We start from the raw sequence: 22,972 nt of genomic DNA, 5'->3' as shown, positions 1-22,972 counted from the left end.
CCAGAAAAAAATACTGCATTGATTTGCCACTGTATGATCACCAAGCACTTTCACATATGAGAGACTCAGGTTACTGACTCTCCCAAGGTCACAGATCTGATGCCAAATCCTGCTCTTCGCATTGCACGCACTGCCTGGATGAGCTTGTCCCAACCATCTCGTGGAGGTGTCACCCAACCAAGTGTGTTATGCTCAGTTCTAAAATTGCTGGTGAGGTCTGCTAGAGAGATTAGAATGAAACTGAATGGTAGTAACAGTTGATTTAAAATCCCGAAGTGAAGGAAGTGGTAGCAGAATTTGTCTCCAGGTAAGGGAAGAAAATAGTTACATAGTTAACAAAATATATTAAAAAGAAGAAAGAAATGGGTGGGTAGAGTTTTTACACAGTGGGAGAACGTGCCTGATCAAACCTCTGGTGAAAAACATCAACATGCCCCAAACATCAAGGGACCTATCCATGAGGCCTTCTTCCCACACAGACTGTCCTCAGGAAGGGGAGGGGGTAGACATGTCCACCAATCTCCATTCTGACAACCAGAACCCAAGGGTTGAGACACAGAGAAACAGGAACACAAAGACCACACATACAGTACAAGGGGACACAGAGATAAGCTATAGACGAGGGAAGCAGAGATGTGGCTGGAAACAATTAAGGGTGTGTTGGTGCCTCTGTGGCCAACAGGTGAATGCAAAGCCCTACCTGGCCCTTAGAGAAGGTTGTATTTCAAATGTGTTTTACTTGTCCCTGGAGGCAACATGAACCCATGGAAAGAGGCTCAGGAAGAAAGCCCCTTTGGCAGGGAGCTCCAGATCCACTGCTCTGGGGTGGGTGTGGATGGTTGCTATTCACTCATTTCTTGTGGAGCCTCCCTTTGTGCCTGGCCCTGTGCACTCAAGTGCCTTGCAGTCCAGTGGGGAACTACTGTGGACAGAGGATGAGATCAGAGCGTAAGTGTCTAACTGCTTGAGGCGGGCTGAAAAGACTTCTTGGAGGAGGTGATAGGAACTGAGTTTTTTCTGCAGAAGGAGTTTGCCAGGCAGGCCCAGAAGGGGAAGGAACACTAGGCGGGGCAAATAGGCTACTGCCTCAGTTCTGAGGGAAACTGAGGCCTTGAATCAAGGCAACCCCATCTGGAGACAGGAATAGGACAGATTAGGAGAAGGAATCTCCATTTTGGTCACCCATTTGGTCCTCTAGGACAGAAATTTGAGCATCTCTCAAATACCAGAGTTTCCTCATCTCCTTGGGCTGAGACCCTGAATGTCATCATTTGGGTCAGTAACACATCATGAGGTAAATAGTCGGTTTGGGAGGATAAAGTAGGTAGCTAGGATGCAGCTCTGCCTCCCCACCAAGCATGCCTCTGGAGGTGAGTGGTCCTGAGCCGTCCTGTGAGCAGTGAGCGGTGAACAGGGCCCGCTGACCACTCTAACACCTGGCCCAGCGTCCATATGTGCTTGGGTGGAGAGCTAGGTCTCTTTGGTCTACGCAGCAACTTGAGTATTGGTGGCCCGGGACACCTGGGTGACGCTGTGTCCTGGGGAGGGAGTAAGACACTGAGATTAAAGGCCACTCAGACTGCTCCGAGGAGGCTAAAAGGAAAGTGAGGTAGCCCAGTCCCAGGGAGGGTCTCGTCCCTCACCCCACGGATGCATTCTGGCGGGCCTGGCTGTGCGAGATCTGGGCTAGTGGCTTTGGCTGCTAACGGCTTAGGTCTGAGCCGATTAGAGCCTGGGCCGTCGGCTTGGCTCCCTTGCCAAGCTCTGCCAACGCCCGCCCTTGTCTCGTGGGGACCCGGAGACCTCCCCGAGAACCTTCCCCGCCTTGAACACAGGGTTGGTGCAGAAATCCGAGAGGCTCCGTGCGCCCCGGGCCTGGCTTATTTCCATGGTGGGGGCTCGGGCTTCCGCCCCCTGCGGCTCTTCCGAGCTCCGCCCCGAGCCTGCGGGTGTCCCGAGCCCGCGACGTCCCCGCCTCCGTGCTCACCGCATGCGGGTGGGTTCCTCTGGCGTCGGGGCCCCGTGCCGCCTCTTCACCGGGGTGGGGGTGATGGGGGGGCGGGACCGTGGCCCCGCCCTGCAGGTCTCCCGCCCGTGCACCTGTCGGCTAACGCCACGCGCGGCGCTGTGCGCCTGACCCCGCGCGCTCCACTTCCGTTTGTCGCCGCGTCCCGAGCGAGGGGTCTGCCAGTCCCCCTGGCAGGCGGCTACGTGCGGCGGGGCGGGCGCGGCGGGCGGGGTGAGGGCGGCGCTGAGCGCGGCTGCAGCGGCGGCGCGGGAGGCGGGGAGGCGCCGCGCGCCGGGGACAGCGGCGGACGGTGGCGGCGGCATGCGGCTCCTCGCGCTGCCCATCGTGGGCTGAGGCGCCTGCAGCACGGGTGGGAGGCGCCGCGGCTGGGCGAGCCGAGGGCGCAGCCAGCCGAGCGGACCGCGGACAGCGGTCAGGGCGCCTTGCCATGGGCCGAACCGGGGGTGGGGGCCCGGGCCGGGGACCGCCGCCACTGCTGCTGCTTCTGGGGGCCATGCTGGTCCTCGCCACTGGGGCTGTGCCGGGTAGGTATCGACTGCGACCGGGACCCCAGAAACCCTCGTGCCCCACCCTGGGCCGAGGTGCCGCTGGCTTCAGGTACAGGTGGAGTCCGCGACCTGTGGCAAGGGGGCGGGGCACCGCCTTGCTCGTAGCGGGCCCAAGGGAAGGGGCCCAGAAGAAGGTGGGGGCTGTGGGGGAGCAGAAAGGTGGGGGGCAGCCCCGACCCTGGCACGCGGGATGCGGTGCGGGCTGGGGGAGGGGCCTGGGTGGGCGGGGCTTGAGGAGGGGCGGGGCCGGAGGGTGAGACTTCAGGGCGGGACCTGGAGGTGATGGCGGGACGCCTGTGGATGCTTGTTCAAGGCCGAGCCCTAATAGCAAGACTTCTGGATGGGCCTGAGTTGGGGGCCGCCCTGGCCTAGTCCTTCAGACTCCAGGTCAAGTCTGGGGCGGGGCTCGAGCCGGGAAACATTGGCCTGGGTGTGATCCTTGGCTTGGGGGGTGGACTCAGGAACAGAGCGTAAAGTGGGGCGTGGCCTTGGGCAACACGGCAGCAGCTGCCTAGGGTTTTCCCGGGCCTAGGGGAGCGAACAGTGGCGGGCGCGGGGTGGGTCTCAAGGGCCCTCCCAGGCGCGCCCCCTGACGGTCCGCCCCTCGCCCTCCCTCCCACAGCGCGCGAGACGGGCAGCGCCGTAGAGGCCGAAGAGCTGGTGAAGAGTGGCCTGGCATGGGAGCCACGTGCCAACGACACACAGGAGGCCGCCCTGCCAGCAGCTGGGGAAGATGAGACCTCGTGGACGGCGCCGGGCGGCGAGCTGGCCATTGTGGGCCCAGAGGAGGCGCTGCAGACGTCAGCTGCAGTGACCGGCACCACCTGGCTAGAGGCTGACAGCCCAGGCCTGGGTGGAGTGACCGCAGAGGCGGGCAGCGGCGATGCCCAGGCCCTTCCAGCTACACTCCAGGCTCCCGACGAGGCCCTTGGGCAGTCGTCAATGCCCCCCGACATCCCCGAGGCTACAGAAGCCAGTGGACCACCCTCCCCAATCCCCGACGACAAGCTGAGCCCAGCTTCTGAACTCCCCAAGGAGAGCCCCTTGGAGGTTTGGCTGAACCTGGGAGGCAGCACACCTGAGCCTCAAGGGCCAGAGCCAACTTACCCTTTTCAGGGCACACTGGACCCCCACCCAGCATCAGATATAATTGACATCGACTACTTCGAAGGATTGGATGGTGAGGGTCGTGGCGCAGACCTGGGGAGCTTCCCGGGGTCACCAGGAACCTCAGAGAACCACCCTGATACTGAGGGAGAGACCCCTTCTTGGAGCCTGCTTGACTTATATGATGACTTCACCCCCTTTGATGAATCTGATTTCTACCCTACCACATCCTTTTATGATGACTTGGATGAAGAGGAGGAAGAGGAGGATGACAAAGATGCAGTGGGAGGCGGAGACCTGGAAGATGAAAATGACCTTCTAGTGCCCACTCGGAAGCCTGGTCTGGGGCCTGGGACAGGTCAGCCCACCAACCAGTGGCATGCTGTTCCCCCACAGCATACTCTGGGGTTGGTCCCTGGAAGCAGCATCGCCCTCAGGCCCCGCCCAGGAGAGTCAGGCAAGGACCTGGCCTCAAGCGAAAATGGCACTGAGTGCCGCAGTGGCTTTGTGCGGCATAATGGCTCCTGCCGGTCAGTGTGTGACCTCTTCCCAAGTTACTGTCACAATGGTGGGCAGTGTTACCTGGTGGAGAACATAGGGGCCTTCTGCAGGTAAGTGTGTGGCAAGCAGGTGCACAGGGGCTTGTAAAAGAGGGCCCAGGCCAGGTGCGGTGGTTCACGTCTGTAATCCCAACACTTTGGGAGGCTGAGGCAGGAGGATCACTTGACAGGAGTTCAAAGCCAGCCTGGGCAGCACAGCAAGACGCCATCTCCACAAAAAATAGAAAAATTAGCAGGGCGTGGTAATGCATGCCTATAGTTCCAGATACTTGGAAGGCTGAGGCAGGAGGATCACTTGAGCCTAGGAGTTTGAGGTTGCTATGAGCCATGATCATGCCTCTACACTCCAGCCTGGGCAACAGAGCGAAACCCTGTCTGAAAAAAAAAAGGTCCTGAATAGTGTGAGTGAGGCACACTCAGCAGCCAAAGGAGGGATGGGACAGGCACAGCTTCCAAGAGGTTATACATCACAGGATCCCAACTCCAGAAATACTTGCTCAGGCTTCTACAGAATTATTTCTTTAAATGTACTTCCTGTGATCTCATCACTAGGAGAGGTCCCCAGAAATAAGATTTTGTATTTCCTCTAAGTGCCATGTCCTTAACCAAAACACTCAACTATAAAGGCACAATGAAGCGACTTCTCTAAGGGTTTTGGAAAGAGGCCTTTGCTGGTTTGAGGAGTTTTTGGTGGAGAGCACTGGCTGCACTAATAAAAAGGGTAGGCCCATAAACCTGCTCTGGAGGATAAACGTAGCTGCTGAACATGCCCACCACGTGCATGGTGGGCGGAGGGCCCAGTCTCCCTGAAGGGGATGTGAAGTCAAAGTGAGGACCTTCTTGGGAACAGACCCAGAAGAGCAACTACTCGGGCAGGTAAAGTCAAGCCGAGAATCTTTCCTCACGTTGCAGATGTGGGGGTTGTTTCTTGATGTTGGGTGGTGGCTTTTTTCTCTACCTTGATGTTTGTTTGCCTTGGGATACCAAGTCCATAATACTTTTAAGGGCTCAGAGAGTTTAGTGTCCCTAAAGACATTGTCTGCAGCTATCATCCCATACCTCTTCAATAATTACCCCAATTGCCTCGCTCTTGGGCACTGCCTCACGGTGAGGTATTTAACTTGCTAGAGAGCTTGCCACCTTATTCTGGAAGAATCACAAGTCAGGGTGATGTGGGTAGTTTGTGTGTCTCCATCCTTCACAGGCCCTAGAAGTGGAGCGGAGCCCTCAGACTCTCTTTAGGCCTTTTCCATTGGTCCTATGCGGAGCATTTCTCTTATTGGGGTGTCTCCTTTTAAAGTGTCATTCTCAATGCTTCTTTTTATTGTCCGTTTTGGAGGTATATGAAGAATTCAAGTTCCTTAGGTTTTGATGTTCTGATAGGAGAATAACATAGAAAGCAATGAATATTGTGCCCTTGGCATTCAAGCCTGTGTTCCAGTTTCTTTCTATGAAGTTCTTTTCTATAAATGATCATGACGTTAGGGTCACTCAGAGGATGTGACCATACAGTTCTGGATGGTTATCCAGCCATTGCCAAGAGGAGGGACTATGATTAAGAAATTCTGGAAATAAGGCCTTGCCAGTTGGTTAAGGGCTGCCAGAAATATGGGAAAATGCTGTGATTTTGCTCCTCAAACTTTAGTTTTGGGGGACTGTAGTGATGATTTCAGCCTGTGGGATGTCTGTACAAAATCATCATCTTTCATCCATTGGAGGTCTGGAATTTTCACCTTCAAAGTGAGATCCCCATAAGAGTATAAAATTTGGAGCCCTTACTGTCCCTGGAGAGATATAAAAGTTCCCAGAATCTCCCAGAACTCCCAGAAAATTCCTGGGTAGAAGAGTAGGATTGTCCTCCTCACTAAGCTACATGGCTTTACCGGTTGTGGGTCCACCAGTCTGTCACTGCCTCAGAAGGGCTTCTCCACATGTCTACTCCAGTTCCCCTTGCTTAGCGTCCATCCCAGGATCACACTTAGGCCTCCCTACCAGATTCCTCCCCTGCCTATGTATACCCAAAGCCTGGCCATGGCTCGAAAACTATTTTCGCATTCCACTCACAGGAGACTGCTGAGCCTTTAGTTGCAGACTGCAGCGTGCCTTTGTCTCTGTCACCCTGACCCACTGCAGGGAAACAATCAGAGCTGTGGCGGAACTTCTCTAGAATACTGGGTTGGAGGGCCCCACTTAAAGGGGTCTGCATTTCCTGGCAACCTCAAACAGATAGCCTCCCCATTACTGCAGAGGTCCAGTTGGAAAACAAAGAAGAATTCCTAGTTAGCCGTGTCTCCCCACCCTATTCTGGATGTGGAGTAGCAATTCTCTGGTGCATAATTTCCCCATTTCTGGGCCCCTTTCTCTTGTCTGTGATTCACCCTGAGGTTCATGTCCTCTCTCCTTTGCCTGCCTCTGTATCCTTCCACATCTCTCCTCTTTGAAGCAGGCTGGTTCCCATGGAAACAGCAATGTCATTGGAAGAGTTGGAGCCTGGGAATGTCCCCAAGGGCAGGAGAAAGTCACTCAACAAAAGGACTAAAACCCACCCAGAGGGTTGATTCTCACTATGTCTGCATGACAGTTCTCATAGTCATAGAACAGGAAGCTTTGGGGGCCACAGAGGTAGGAGGAGAATATACATCCATCTTTTTGTGTTTGTCCTTGTCTGTCGCTTTCTTATTTTTCAGCGTCTGGTTAGCCACGTGAACTAGATGGGACTACAAAGCAACAAGACGAGTTTTCATGTGCAGGGTAGATCCTAGCACTTTGTAGCCATAGCTCTAATTTGTCATGTTTGTCATCTTTCTTTCACCCGGAGCCCAGGGCAGGGAGAGGCCTGAGAGAATTCTGTGATTGTCCTCATTGAGGCTGTACAGTAGAAGTTCCCTCCTCGGTCACTTAGCAGTCACATCACTTTGACCAGTTTACTCAGTTTCTCTGCACCGTGGTTACCTCATTTGTATCACAGACCTCCGAGCTGCCTGGCCCACTTCATAGGGTGGTTGTAGAGATGAGGCTGTAATGCCGGCGGTGAGGTCTGTGCAGATTTGGGGCATTACGGTTCCTCACGCAGCCATAGGAACAGGCTGTTGAGATACGTGTTGGGGTCAGGGCCCAGGCCCTTGCTGTGGAGGTGGCTGCCTGCTCCATTGCCTCTGTCTCTCCATGTCGCTGCTGCAGGTGCAACACGCAGGACTACATCTGGCACAAGGGGATGCGCTGTGAGTCCATCATAACTGACTTCCAGGTGATGTGCGTGGCCGTCGGCTCGGCCGCCCTCGTACTGCTCCTGCTTTTCATGATGACGGTGTTCTTCGCCAAGAAGCTCTATCTGCTCAAGACAGAGAATACCAAGCTGCGTAGGACCAAGTGAGTCTATGTCACCCAGCCTCATTTGATCGGGGGCACCCCGACCCCTGACCCTGCTACACTCCTCCATGTGATCCGGGGACTTTGCCATGAGAGTTCTGGCACCTGCTCTTCATCCCTAGCTGTTTTGTCCATGCTGAAGACTCACCCAAGTTCATCCATTCCTACGTAGAATGTGCTGGAATTGCAGCAGAGGTGAAGCCCCCAGGGCGCACTGCAGCGAGCTAGCTAGCAAGATTCCCAACAGCCCTGCCCCAGGATAGAGGGTACTTAAAGAAAAGGCAGCCGGCCTATAGCAACTCCCACTCTAGTGCCCATGTGAGTTACTGCTCTAAGTCTGCCCACCCCGCCTGACGCACCTTCCTCCCTGGTCTTTGACAGCCAGTGGCCAGTGTGAGGATTCACTCACAAGTCCACATGGAGTAACTCCATCTCCTTCAAATCTGCTGCCACCCAGTACCAGCTCCTCCTCAGTGAACGCTGAGGAGAAAGGGTCTAGCAGCACACTGCGTTGCTTTTTAAAAGCCAGTCAATCCTTGGTCCAAACAGAAGTGCAAGGAACTTAAGGAAACCCTTTTTACCTCTTCTGCGTGGAATTTGGTGGGGGAATGGGGGACTGGGGTTAACTTCCTCTACTGTGGAATTTAAGGACCACATGGGATATAGAATTTCATTGCAGCTCTTCCCTTCGGAGAGCAGTGACTTTGATGCGCATGTGAGAAACATGCCTTTACCTTCAAGTCCATGCCTTGAACTCTCGAGTGTGACCTTATTCACTATGAGAGAATCATTGTTATCACTAAGCAAAGTAAAACGCCCTTGTGAAGTGTCACAGGAGTCACAGAGGGAGAAGATTGGAGTGCAGCTTCCTTGAGACCCCAGAGACAATTTATGCAGAACTGCCCCCACTTCCCTTTCACCCTGTTGCCCCATTAATCCCCCTCTCCCTGACCTGAGACTCCCTCTAGAGAATGTGACTGAAGGACTTTCCCTGGGTCCTGGGAAAAGGACAAAACACCATCTGTTGCTCCTTTGCTGGGTAGACTCATGCAATGCGCAGATGCCAGCAGCTCCCAGCAGCCTTTCAGCTAACCGCTGCAGGGCTGGAAGGGCCTCTCCATTGTGCCTGTGCATTGAGGCGGCTGTATCCCTGCACGTGATCACGCTGGAGAGACACAAACCAGGACCCCTGGCTATGCCAAGGGGGGTGGGTGAGCAGGGGTGGGCAGGGGGTGGGGGATGGGACCACCTAAATCAAGGCAGCTGCTGATGAGGATGGGGAGAGAGAGGAGCAACTGCCAAGGCACTGGAGAAGCAAGAGCTGTGGCTAGAACATCCTAGTTCTAGTCTTCGTCCTTTAGCCAGACCCATGTTTTTTGCAGAGCATGGCTCCCTCGTTTCTCCACATACCATCTTTCTTTCCCTAGCCTGGTTACTGCTCTGATGATGCTACATGTGCCCGGGGTGCTACAGATACTGCTGTAATTGATCGATTCTAAGATACACCTTTTCCCCCCACATATTAACATCTCTGAAATTGGATAGTGTCTTACCGTCCTGGCTGTAATCACTGTTGGCCAGATGGTAGTCATGATGTAGTTGTCATTGCTGGCATGCACAAACATGGTCATCGCTGCTCATATCATTGTCGGTTCCTTATCTAAAGTCAAATGAGCTACTTCAAGTGTGTAAGAAAAACTCTAGGTGATAAGAAAGTATTGGATCATGGTTTAAGTGGCAGAATTTTTTTTTTAATGGTCCATCAAATAATGGTGCATCTCATTACAATCCCTGCCATTTGATAAAATACAGTATGTGACCCATGAAGTTGAAGTGTTACTGCTGTTGCCATGTTCTGCCGCGATCATTTCACTTACATTTTACCTTCTCTCTCCTGTCCTAACCAGCAAATTCCGGACCCCATCTGAGCTCCACAACGATAACTTCTCCCTCTCCACCATTGCCGAGGGCTCTCACCCAAATGTAAGGAAACTTTGCACCACTCCCCGTACCTCCTCCCCCCATGCCCGTGCCTTGGCTCACTATGATAACGTTATCTGTCAGGTAACTTGTCTTCTTCACCTCTCCCTTATGCATGCTTTGGTCCCTGGCCCATGTCTTGGGTCTGCGTCCGAGTGTGAAATCTCTAGAGAGCTCTGTAGGTCAGCTTAGGGCAACTGGGTGGGGTGGTGAAGGTGGGAATAGCCCTGATGGGATATTACTTCTTTGACAAGCAGAGACATAGGTAGTAGAGAAGACTTTTTTTCTAGGATGACTTATGATTTTTAGCTTCATCTGTACTTTAGAAGTCTAATTATTGTCTTTTATTTTCCGTATCAAGGAGAAAGGTTCTGCTTTCACTGCTGGGGAGTTTCCTGATGGTCAGTGAAGCAAATAGTGGTTGCTCATTGGGATGAATAGAAAAACCTCTGGGCCCTTGATGCTATTTGAGGGCCCTAAGAACTGGCAGGCTTATACACAACTAGTTAGGGCCAAGGTGAGCATAAAACACTGGTAGAACCAGAAGTCTAGGAGTTATGCTGTTCTTAGGACAATGGGTTCATAAATATCAGTTTTAAACCCAATAAAAAGTCCCAATAGAATGTTTTCTGAAGACCCTGGCCTAGCGTGTTGCTTGCATCAGCCTGACCTGTAAAATGCTAGGTACTGTCAGAATTTTGAAAAGACAGCAGAAACTATCCGAGCCCCAAATCATGTCACATCCAAATCCAAAATTTCTGCCCATAATTCAGGCTCCATAGCTAAAGGTAAATGCATTATTACACAGATTATTACACAGATAAGGGAGCTAAACTGAGACCCTTCAGACTGAAACAATGGAATTTAAGAGGAAATTTTGGCTGGGAATGACAGCTCACGCCTGTAATCGTAGCACTTTGGGAGGCCGAGACGGGACCGTTGCTTGAGGACAGGAGTTCGAGACTAGTCTGAGCAAGAGCAAGACCCTGTCTCCACAAAAAAATATAAAAATTAGCCATGGACCGGGCACGGTGGCTCACGCCTGTAATCCTAGCACTCTGGGAGGCCAAGGCGGGCGGATTGTTTGAGCTCAGGAGTTCGAGACCAGCCTGAGCAAGAGCGAGACCCCGTCTCTACTAAAAATAGAAAGAAATTAATCAGACAACTAAAAATATATAGAAAAAATTAGCCGGGCATGGTGGCACATGCCTGTAGTCCCAACTACTCAGGAGGCCGAGGCAGTAGGATCACTTGAGCCCAGGAGTTTGAGGTTGCTGTGAGCTAGGCTAATGCCACGGCACTCACTCTAGCCAGGGCAACAGGGTGAGACTCTGTCTCAAAAAAAAAAAAAAAAAAAATTCGCCAGGTGCGGTGGCTCACACCTATAATCCGAGTACTCTGGCCAGGCCAAGAGGATTGCTTGATGTCAGGAGTTCAAGACCAGCCTGAGCAACAGCAAGACCCTGTCTCTACTAAAAGTAGAAAAGTTAGCCAGGCGTGGTGGCACACCTGTAGTCCCAGCCACTCAGGTGGCTGAGGCAGGAGGATCGCTTGAGCCCAGGAGTTGAGGTTGCTGTGAGCTATGATGACAACACTGCACTCTAGCCATAGTGACAAAGTGAGACCCTGTCTCAATCAATCAATCAGAATTTTTGAAGTTCTTTGAAATAATGGACCACAGAGTATCAGAGCTTATAGGAGTCTTAACAATCTATACCAGTGCTGCCAGTGGAACTTTCTGTGAGATAGAAATGTTCTATATCTGCACTGTCCACTACAACAGCCACTAGCCACATGTGGCTATAGAGCTCTGGAATTGTAGCTAGTGCTATCATATTCGACAGCACAGATTGAGACCATTGTCTTCTTTTTATAGACAGGGAAACTATAGCCCCCAAAATAGAAGAAAATAAGAGTAAATGTGGCTTTATTTATAATACCCCAGAATCGGAAAAATTGGCCTGCTGGAGGAGGAGTAAAGGGGTTAATTTTAAATATGAAATGAAAGAGGTAAACTTAGGATGATTTTTTTTAGTCTTTGATATAAAGGGTAGAAAAAGAACTGATTCTTTCATTTGATATACACTAAAATATTAGTAAGTTCAAAATGAGTAGTGTAACCAAGGAAACAAGATGGCTTATAAACTTTAAGATCGATACCACATTAACCAACCAACAGGGTACAGGTGGCTTGAGGGCTGGACAGAGACTTGCTCCACTTGGGGAGCACATTATCCAGACCCTCACAGTAATGGCATTCAGTCAGTAATTATTGGGTACTAGTGAATGATGGCCTGCGCAGGTCCTCTCGGTTCCATTGTCGGGTCTATCATTTTGTACGCTTGGGGCAGCAGGTCAGCGTGTTCATTGTCCATAGTCAGTTCCTCCTACCACTCTGCCTGACAGAGGGCAAGGGTCCCTAGGGAAGTTTCTGACCCAGGCATCTCTGGTACTGCCGCTACAGACACCTTTCCCTTTGCAAAGAGGGAGGAAAGAGAATGGCTCCTATTGGCTAGGCATGGTGGCTCACGCCTGTAATCCTAGCACTCTGGGAGGCCAAGGCAGGAGGATTGCATGAGGTCAGGAGTTCAAGACCAAGCCTGAGCAGGAGCAAGACCCCCTCTCTATAGAAAAAAAAAGAGAGAGAGAGAATGGCTCCTATTGGAGGGCTTGGTTGCATGAACCAATGCAAAGGTTTTCTGTTCTTGGCTGACTCAGCCTTATGGAAACAGAGGCATTTGTACATGAAAGTTACCCTGGCCCTGTGTTCAGAATATGGCAAGCCTTGGCTGGGTGCAGTGATTCATGCCTGTAATACCAGCACTTTGGGAGGCCAAGGCAGGAGCATATTTTAAGGCCAGGAGTCAAGACCAGCCTGGGCAACATAGTGAGACCCCGTCTCTACAAAATTTTTTTTAAAAAAACAGGGCATGTGCAGTGGCTCATGCTTGTAATCCTAGCACTTTGGGAGGCCGAGGTGGGAGGATTACTTGAGGCCAGGATTTCAGGACCAGCCTGAGCAAGAGCAAGATCCTGTCTCTACAAAAAATAGGAAAATTAGCCAGACATGGTGTTGTATACCTGTAGTCCCAGCTACTCGGGAGGCTGAGGCAGGAGGATTGCTTGAGCCCAGAAGTTTGAGGTTACAGTGAGCTATGATTGCATCACTGCACTTCAGCCTGGGTGACAGAGTGAGACCCTGTCTTTAAAAAGAAAAGAATGTGGCAAGACTTGAAAGCAGAGCAGGGTAATTGGCAATGGTGGGCTCTGCCTGGGGGCTGGGGGTTTCCTGGGCCGCACTCAGACCATCCCGAAGGGAAGCAGCAAGACCAGCCTTTGGGGTCTCCTAGCTCTTCTTGGGTCTTGAGGCTGGTGTCCTTCTCTCAGCTTGTGGCCAAGGGGACATCATCCTCTCCTCTCTGAAAGCACTGTGGGTGTGAGGGGACAGCTCTTCTGTCCAACAGGGCATGTACTGGTAGATTTTCTACCTTCATCTCTAATTCCCTCCATCTAGCCCAAAAGTCAGACTTAGTCACATTCAAGATCTTGTGGGCATTGCCGATTAAGACGGTTGCCACTTTGCTGTGAAGTGAAGCCCTGCTGCTCACTCTAGCCACCACACTGACTGCTTGCACGTGGCGCTGCAGCAGGATGAAAGTGAGAAAGCCTCCAGGTGAGCCAAGGGAGCGACAAGGGGCATCAGAGCCCAGCCTGCTGTCCAGTCACTCCCCAGCCCTCCCTGCGCCCCTCAAACTCCTTGTTGGTATCGATGGTCCCGAAAATTTTGGAAAGTTCTATTTATTTTAGTAGAGGGGTTATTTCTTTTATATAAGTAAATTAGATTGAAGAGGTCATTTTCCTACCCCATTGCAATAATCTCTACCAGCCACTCTCTGAAAAGATTTCAGTTAAAAAAAAGCTACTGCTTTGAGTCTGGCGGGGGACAGGTCAGTTGCTGGTATCTGTGCCAGTGGCATCTCCTTCCCTCCCTCTGCTGCTCCAGTCGGTGTCCTCTGGGACTGACGTGAGTGAGGCTGTGTAGCCGTGGGCCATGGGCTGAGTCTGGGTGAGTCGTTTGTGTAGCTGAGCCAGCCTGGAAAGGGAACATCAGGACGCACGGTGAGTGTGTAGGAACTGGACACACTCCAGGTGTGCCGTATGAATGAAGCCACCTGAAACCCAGAGCGGACCGCCCACACACAGAGCTGCCCTGTCGGTCCTCAGAACGGTGCTGTCGAGGCAACTCGGGTAATGTGCATCATCCTAAGACCTTCCAGGATTTCAGTTTATTCTAAGGATTTCTCCATAGTGTCTCAGTGCTTTCTTTCCCTATTTAAATCTTTCTTTCCAGACTCTGCTTTCGCATGCGTTTGGTAAAGCACTGACTGCCTGCCCCCTTCTGAGAGAGGTTTGCATCTGGACAGGTGGGGGTCTCTGGGCCAAAGGCTGCCCATGTGGCTGAGGCAGAATGCTGGGATGGGGGGGGGACATGGTCCCCAGGATTACGCCAGATGTCAGTCCAGCTCCCTTGGGATGGGATGCTTCTGCCAAGTCAAAGGCAGATGGGCTTTCTGCTGTGGGATTCAGCAACCCTAGGCTTCAGAGGATCAAGTTCTTGAGGAAACACTTAGCTTAGGAGGAGCTCCATCTTGGTTCAGACACTGCCTCACTTGTTCTGTCTGTGGGAGGCACTCAGCTTGTCTACTTGCACTGTTTGGGTACCTCTGTTTCTTGCTCTTAGCACATGCTTCTCCCACCCCTTGGCCCAGAAGGCAGTTTTCTCAACTGTCCAAATCCCATGAGCCCTCAAGGGGTCAGGTTTAACTTGGGCCCCACCTTCATGGCATCACAGCTCTGAGGCCCAGATCTGTAAGGAGTCACTTAATCCACTTTTCCTCATACTATAAGAATGTTCCTGATATAGCAGGTGAGGGTGGGGAAAGTTACCTTGAAAAACATGAAAGCAAGTTGTATCCTTATAGGAGGAGAGGTGGAGTATAGGTCCTTTGTCTTATTCTAGATATTGGTGTGATTCAAAGTCCCTCCTACCCAGGATCTTTTTTTTTTTTTTTTTTTTAGAGATGGGGTCTCACTATGTTGCCCAGGCTGGTCTTGAGCTTCTGGCATCAAGTTATCCTCCTGCCTCAGCCTCCCAAGTTGCTGGAATTACAGGCATGAGCCACTGTGCCTGGCCCCCAGGACATCTTTAATGGCTTGCGTCTCAAGCTTTCATGCCCAGGGTCATCCCCAAACAGTGCAGAATAGTACAAAATAAAAAGTGCAGGTCTACCTTAGCCCACCTCCCTTTCCATAAAGCACATGTGCATGGGGGGTGTATATATACATACCTATACCTATATATTTTATTTTATTTTTATTTATTTATTTTTGAGACAGAGTCTTGCTCTGTCGCCTGGGCTAGAGTGCCATGCTGTCACCCTAGCTCACAGCAACCTCAAACTCCTGGGCTCAAGCAATCCTTCTGCCTCAGCCTCCCGAGTAGCTGGGACTACAGGCATGCGCCACTATGCCTGGCTAATTTTTTCTATATATTTTTAGTTGTCTAGCTAATTTCTTTCTATTTTTAGTAGAGATGGGGTCTCACTCTTGCTCAGGCTGGTCTTGAACTCCTGACCTTGAGCGATCTTCCCGCCTCGGCCTCCCAGAGTGCTAGGATTACAGGTGTGAGCCACCGCGCCCGGCCAACCTATGTATTTTAAACATAAATAGGATTTTGCTATACATATGTTCTGTTCCTTACTTTTTTTCAATTAATGTATCATGGAGATCTTTCCATCTCAGCACATTTAGGTTTATGTCACAGCACAGTATTTTCTGACTGTCTCCAAGCAGTGGTTGACGGTATCAAGTGCCCGTGCGTGCTGTGCGCAACCGCCTTGCCTGCAGTCTGCCTCCGTACTCTATGAAGTCGATTTCCTCTTGTTCTTGTCTCGTTGCAGACGAGGAACATGTGCTCCTCTGTTGTCTGAAGTTTTTGAAACTCTATTAAATCGCTCTACTCAGTCTGGGCCTCTAGAAAAGCACAAGTGAGGCTGAGGGCAGCCGACAGGTGGCAGTGATTTCCATACACGGGACTTGCAAACACCCTAATGTCCTATATGTACAGGCACCACAGAAAGCCTGGGGCCTATCCCGACTTTCTTCCCAACCCATCGCTACCCTAACCTAGTACTGATACGAGCCAAACTAATATAGGCACAGACAAGAGCTCACCCAAGTTTTTTGGAGAATGCCCTGGTTCTTGAGCATGCTGGTTATCTTGAATTTTGATAGTGGTTACAGCAGGAGTGGTCTAAGCTAGCTGGTCAGATTGGGACATTCCCTACCTTCTTGCCGCCCGTGAGTCTGCCTGGGTAGTTACACAACCTTTTTGATCAGCAGAGTTCTGGGCACTTACAACAGCTACTTGGGGCACCAGAGAAGGAACCGAGGCCCACTGAGTCACACTGGGTATAATCTGGGTATAATCTTTTCCTTCAGGTGGCCCTGAAGGAAAAGAGGCAGGCAGGATTTGCCACAGAAGTTCTCTGAATGTGCAGAGTGTGGAGTTGAGAACTGTGGGTGGTGTGGACTTCCTGAAAACCCTTAACAGGCAAATCCAGTTCGGGCTCGGGAGCTTGTCAGAGGGCTGCAGGACATATAGAGGGATGGGCAGGAGGACACAGGCGCACGTCAGAGTGGTCATGAACCAGCAGCATGACTATCATCTGAGGCAGAATGTGGCAGGCCACCGAGGCAGCCAGATTCAGGCTGGGATTGAGGGCAGACCGTTTCAGTTAGCATCTCTTGGTAGGAACGGTTCTGACGGTGAGAGGCTCACACATCTTTGGCCTCTAGGCAGAGGACATATTTTTGCTGTGGGGAAAGGGGCCCTGACTTTGCCAGGAGCAGCTCTGTAGCTGACTGTAATCCTGTGTGTGCCCCACTCGCTGTACACATTGACCGGTTCCCAGACCGAGATGTTTTTGTGAAAGCAGAACTCAACAGGGCAGAGGGCCAGAGGAAGGCAGGGCCCAGCAGGCGGAGCAGAGCACAGCTACACCTGAGACTTTAGAGGCACCTGGGCCAAGTATTAAAAGGGACAATGTCTCCCGATCTCTGCCCAAAAGAAAACCCTGGACTGGCCCAAATTAAAGGTATTTGTGACCTGATTACCTGTCAAGTTTTCATCTACACCTGGCCATTGCTTTTAGGATGGCTTTCCTAAAAAGTAGTGCTAATGAGTTGCTCTGGCGACTTTGGGTTCATTCAAGTCCTAGAGCTTTTTCTTTTTCTCAATTATGCTTCTTTCAGCCAGATAGAACAATCTGAGGTTATTTGATGGCTCTACACACTGTCTCCTCCCCCCAACTTTCTTCCTCTTCCAGGATGATCCTAGTGCTCCACACAAAATCCAGGAAGCTCTCAAGTCCTGCCTGAAAGAGGAGGAGTCATTTAACATCCAGAACTCCATGTCGCCCAAACTCGAGGGTGGCAAAGGTGACCAGGCTGACTTGGAGGTGAACTGTCTTCAGAATAATTTAACCTAAAGCAGAGCAAGAAGAGGGGACATGGGGGTGGGGGGTAGTGGGAAGAAACATTATCTCCTCTTGTACAGAGTCTGTTTCTTGTAACCATTTGTTAAACTTTTTTCTTTTTCTGATCTCATGGCATGCTTTGATGTATTTTGTACAGGAGGCAAAAAAATACTTAAAATAAGCAAAGAAACTGAACAGGATTGCATACCTTGGATTGTTTTGTCTGTGCTGTCTGTACATTGCTTCTGCTGCTATGATTTCTAAACCCGTGCTGTTATTCAACTGACTTTTTTTTTGTACTTTGACCCACCTTTTTTTGAAATACCAGTAAAAAAAAAAAGTTCTTGAAATAAAACTTTTTAAAAAGCTATTGATTTTCTTAATGTCATTGTGTGCACTCCCTACCCATTCTTATCGGTGTGGGTTGAATTCTTACTTTCGTTGACGTGTGTATTTAAACATGTTTGAAATCTCAGAAATGGTCTGCATATTAGTCTGGTCCAGCCGCCATAACAAAATACTACGGACTAGGGGCTTAAACAACAGAAAGTTATTTTCTCCCAGCTCTGGAGGCTGGAAGTCCAAGATCAGCATGCTAGCAGGGCTGGTTTCTGGTGTGGCCTCTCTTCCTAGCTTGCAAATGGTCCCCTTCTCACTGCATCCTTATGTGGCCTTTTCTGTGTGTGCATGTGGACAGAGAGAGATCTCTGATGTCACTTCCTGTTTTTATAAGGACACCAATCCTACTGGATCAGGGCCCTCCTTTATCACCTATTTAAGCTTCATTAGCCCCTTAAAGGCCCTGTCTCTAAATGCAGTCACATTGGAGGTTGGGGCTTCAACGTATGAATTTTGGGGGACACAATTCAGTCCGTAACATCTGCATCACCGGTTATTAAGAATACTCTGGGGCCTGGCGTGGTGGCTCACGCCTGTAATCCTAGCACTCTGGGAGGCCGAGGCGGGCGGATTGTTTGAGCTCAGGAGTTTGAGACCAGCCTAAGCAAGAGCGAGACCCCGTCTCTACTAAAAAAGATAGACAGAAATTATCTAGACAACTAAAAATATATCTAGAAAAAATTAGCCGGGCATGGTGGTGCATGCCTGTAGTCCCAGCTACTTGGGAGGCTGAGGCAGGAGGATCCCTTGAGCCCAGGAGTTTGAGGTTGCTGTGAGCTAGGCTAACGCCACAGCACTCACTCTAGCCAGGGCAACAGAGTGAGACTCTGTCTCAATTAAAAAAAAAAAAAAAAAATACTCTGGGAGGCTAAGATGGGAGGATCTCTTGAGCCCAGGAGTTGGAGGCTGCAGTGAGCTATGAACACGCCACTGCACTCCAGCCTGGGCAACAGAGCAAGACTCTGTCTCAAAAAACAAAAAAGAATACTCATTCATTCTTTCATAAATATTTATTTAGCACGTACTCTGAGGCAGTCACTATGCTAGAGGCCACGAATACTAGATGAGTAAGATAGACCCTGACCTCAAGAAATTAATAATGGAGAAACAGACTTATAAACAAGTAATTATAATACAGTGTGTCAATATTATAATACAGGTGTGTACAAAGCTATGAGAATTGGGGTTAAGAATTCAGAAAGGCTTCAAAGAGAGGTTTAATTTGGACTTTGAAGGCTAAGAAGGCATTTTTCAGAACGAAACAGAGAAGAAGACATTGAAGGCAGAGGTAGGACACTCAGGAAAGTAGTGCTATGTGACTAGAGATTGTGTGAGAGGGTGGGATCCCACGTAATGAAGTTGAAATGGTAATTTAGGACAGGTGCAAAGCCTTGAATGCCACGTAAGCGTAGGGTTGAGGCAGGGTCAGATTTGTTTTCTGAAAAGAAGACTGCAGACAGTGGTGAAGCAAACTGAGGATGAGGACTGTAGAATGGGAGTGGATTAGAGAGGGAGTGAAGTGATCTCTTCACAACTGTTGGGGGAGTTTTCCAGAATGTTTTGCCTGTGTTCCGTCTGCAATAATTCTGTTAACTGGAATCCCTGCGTTTTCTGTTGCCTAATTTCTGCTGGTGCTCCCTGGTTTGTATTCACATGTGCCTTGTTAGTTTTCATGTCATGCCAGACATTATATTTGAAAAGTTGCTTATTAAAATATTTTGAGGCTTAGGATGAGTTCTTCCTCTAGAGAGGGTTTTTGTTTGCTTCGGTCAGGTGCCCAGGGGCACTAGAATTCTGGAATTACATTAATCCAGATTCAAGGTTGGAGGTTTTGTAAGCCACTGAAACCACGCTGCAGACCTATTGGACTACGCAAGGGCTGGTTTGCTCCTGGTTCATCCTTGACCCTGGAGTGCAATCCTCTGGGGTCACAGCCCAAAACAGGCAATGGATTGTCAAAGTCCCACCTTTGGTGGGTTCTGTACTCCAGCTCCCCCCAGCCCTGCAAGACTTGCGGAAGCACAGCCCATCCTCTCATTCACCTCTGCTAAGTGAGCAAGTGCCTCCAGGGCACTAGTGGCCCAAATGCTGGGCTCACCTGACTGGATTCCTGTCCTCAGCCTTCTTTAGTATCTCGTTAGTTCTTTGATGATTTTCAGATGTTTGTACAGCTTTTTGGTTGTCCTTAGTGAGAGTTTGTCCAATTTACCTAGTCTCCCATTTACTAACAACAGAAGTCCTCTGTTTTCATCTTGGGCCTCTTGCCCAGATGGTGTTCAGCTGGCGCCGTGAGCTCAGTCTGCTCTTTGCCATTGCATGGGGCTGCGTGTTGGGATGTGCGTTACAGTTTCCTAACCTCATCTCTTACCCACTTATAGGGTTCGGGGTGGTACTGCTCAGGACTTCTTGTCCTCTCTGAATTCTGGGACCTGACTTTCATGCATACGTACCTTTGAATCGGCTCACAAGGAGGCTTGAACAAGAAGGGTTGTATGTGAAAGTGCTTTGTAAACTCTAAATCCCATCCAGACAGGAAGGTTTGTTGTGCTTTGTTTTATTTCTCCCACAAGAGTGCTATGAAATGTGCATCAAAGTCCATTGTTTTCCCACCTTCACGGCACATGCAGGAGGGACAGGAAAACCCAGGGCGGAAGGGAAGCGGGAGACAGTGGACACTTATTGAATGGAGTTGCCAGATGTTGCCAAGAGTCTTTGACTCAAAGACAGGGCTGAAGTGTTGGAACAGGATATACTGATTTCTATCTGTGCCTGTCCTCTTTCCTGCCCAAGTGTCTGTGCTTCTTGGTGACTGTAATCCACAGGGCTGGCAAGTGCCCTCTCTGGGGACCCTCCAGCTCTCTTAGCTCCCCCTACCACTCCTACAGCGATTGCCTACCTCATGGGACATCCCCCCTTGGCCCTAGTGCTTTCAGACGAGTGTGCCCTTCTCTTCTCTCTGTTCCACCTCACTCTATAGCCTGTCCTGAGTCCTCCTCTCTAAAGAAATGACAAACTGAAAATGTGGGAAAGTTAGTGTTCATGGAGGAATAATCATTTGTGGAGTCTTTCAGCACCGATGAGGGTGTTTCACTCAGGAGAGGTGCGCATGCAATGTTGAACCGTCGGCCTGTACAAAGTGTATTCGTCCCCTGGGTTTGCTATAACAAATCACCATAACCTGAATGGCTTGAAAGAACAGAAATTTATTCTTCACATTCTGGAGGCTAGAAGTCTGAAATCAAGATGTCAGCAGGACCTCACTCCCTCTGACAGCTCCAAAGATTCTTCTTTGCCTCTTCCTAGCTTCTGGTGGTTGCCAGCAGTCCTTGCCTTTCTTTTTGTTGTTTTTGTTGCCCAGGCTGGAGTGTAGTAGCTATTCACAGGCACAACCATGGCTCACTGCAGCCTCTAACTTCTGGGCTCAAGCCATCCTCCTGCCTCAGCCTCATGAGTAGCTGGGACTACAGGCACACAACCATGCTCAGCTCCTTGGCATTCTTTCGCTTGTAGCTACATCACCCCAATTCCTGCCTCTCCCCTCCCATAACCATCTTCCCTATGTGTGAGTCTATGTCTCCATGTTTTCACATGGTCTTTGTCTAAGGACATCAGTTGTTGGAGTTCAGACCCACACCAATCCAATATGACCTCATCTTAACTTGCTTACAACTGCAAAGATCCTATTTCCAATAAGGTCCACAAGTACTGGACATCAAGACTTCAGTGTATCTTTTTGGGCGACACAGTTCAGTCCACAGCAGTGCCTTACCATTTACAGCACACTGTCCTATCTGTGGTCTCATCCCTCCTCACCAGAGCCCTGGGGCCTGGGTCTTAACACTAGAAGGCATCAATGACGATATTAGAACCCAGACCTGGGCCTTCTATTTCAGTGTCCTTTCCTCTGCACCATGTCTCACCACAGACACTATATTAACAATTCCTTGTCCTTTCTCACATACTTTGTAGAAGTGAAAATATTAGCCTGTGCTCCAAGAAGTAGCACTAAACACTCGACTCAGAGCTATAAGTTCTCTCCATTTAGGAGCCATGTGCTCTCTGAACCTAGGGTTCTTCATCTGTAAAATCCTTGCCTTTTCACAGGACCATCTGGGCATCAGGGGTATGGCAATGAACAAAATGGACCAACAAAATGAACTTTGCCTTGTGGAGCTTACTTACTTCCCCGTGTCATGAAGTCCATTTAAGGTCATATATGTGAAAGTATTCCGAGATGCGGAAGAAGCTGTACAAACCTGTCTTCCAGGCTCAAGGGGAAGGGTGAGTTCCAGCAGGGTCTAAAGGCAGCTTCATCGCTCAAGCAAGCAATGGGATGTGCAAACACCGCCCTTCCTGAGTGCCATAGCCCAGGAGCTCATCGCACGCATAGGAGAGGCTTGGGGAAAAGAGTGAGAGACTCCACTAAAGCAAACTTGAAACTTGGAAATAATATTATCTCCTGAGTGTGTAACCATGAGACTGCACAAAGTACATGGGAGCAAAGATATGCAAAGTTACCCTAAGGAATTGGATGGCCAGTCAGACGAAGCAATACTCCAGCCGATCATTTATCAAAACCAAAATAAGAATGTATCAGAGAGGTTCACCTCCTCGTGCACACGTGCATGCAGTTCTGAGATACACATCTAGGAGCAGAATGGCCAGGGTGGAGTTTAGTTTATCTTGACCTTTACGAGAGACTGTTAAAATGGTTTATTAGTGAGTGACTCCCGCCAAGAGTTAAGAGTTGCTTTTGCTCCACATCATCACCAGCACTTGATAGTTTCACACTTTTTCAATTTTAGCCATTCTTGTAGGCATCTAAGTGGTATGTAATTGTGATTTTAATTTGCATTACATAGGGCCGGGCACAGTGGCTCACATCTGTAATCCCAGCACTTTGGGAGACTGAAGCAGGAGGATTGATTGAGGCCAGGAGGATTGATTGAGGCCAGGAGTTCAAGACAAGCCTGGACAACATAGTGAGACTGTCACTACAAAAAGTTTAAAAATTATCCAGGCATGGTGGTGCATGCCTGTAGTCTCAGCTACAGATGGGGGTGGTGCAGATGAGGTGGAAGGATCACTTGAGCCCAAGAGTCCAAGGTTACAGTGAGCTCTGATTGTGCCACTGCACTCCAGCCTGGGCAACAGAGTGAGACCCTATCTCAAAAAAAGGAAAAAATTGCATTCCCTCATTATTAATGAGATTGCACATCTTTTACTATGTTTAATAGCTATCTGGATTTCTGCTTTTGTGAAGCACCGGCTTAACTCTTTAGCCCATTATGGCCAGGCACAGTGGCTCACACCTGTAATCCTAGAACTTTGGTAGGCCCAGGTAGGAGGATTCCTTGAGACCAGGAGTTCGAGACCAGCCTGAGCAACAGGGAGACCCTGTCTCTACAAAAAATAGAAAAATTAGCCAGACGTGGTGGTGCG

General features: G+C 50.1%; 1 protein-coding gene across 5 annotated transcripts; it reads left to right on the top strand.

The window, feature by feature from the left end:
* Nucleotides 1–905: 905 nt before the first annotated feature.
* Nucleotides 906–17,498, top strand: CSPG5 (chondroitin sulfate proteoglycan 5 (neuroglycan C)). 5 transcript variants are annotated; one of them, XM_012647687.1, is made up of 5 exons: nucleotides 906–1,275; nucleotides 3,200–4,295; nucleotides 7,425–7,613; nucleotides 9,521–9,596; nucleotides 16,982–17,498. In XM_012647687.1, exons 2-5 carry the CDS (start codon nucleotides 3,520–3,522, stop codon nucleotides 17,141–17,143), a joined length of 1,203 nt encoding a protein of 400 aa, XP_012503141.1. In that variant the 5' UTR covers nucleotides 906–1,275; nucleotides 3,200–3,519; the 3' UTR covers nucleotides 17,144–17,498. The 5 variants fall into 5 exon arrangements, with proteins under 5 accessions (XP_012503141.1, XP_012503065.1, XP_012502914.1 ...); XM_012647611.1 differs by having other exon boundaries at nucleotides 9,521–9,677; XM_012647460.1 differs by lacking the exon at nucleotides 906–1,275 and adding an exon at nucleotides 2,290–2,553.
* Nucleotides 17,499–22,972: the final 5,474 nt, after the last annotated feature.

Source organism: Propithecus coquereli, unplaced genomic scaffold (assembly GCF_000956105.1).
Source record: "Propithecus coquereli isolate 6110/MARCELLA unplaced genomic scaffold, Pcoq_1.0 Scaffold1, whole genome shotgun sequence".
Classification (NCBI taxonomy): domain Eukaryota; kingdom Metazoa; phylum Chordata; class Mammalia; order Primates; family Indriidae; genus Propithecus; species Propithecus coquereli.
The sequence above is the reverse complement of the archived record's forward strand: the minus strand, read 5'-3'. Positions and strand labels throughout refer to the sequence as shown.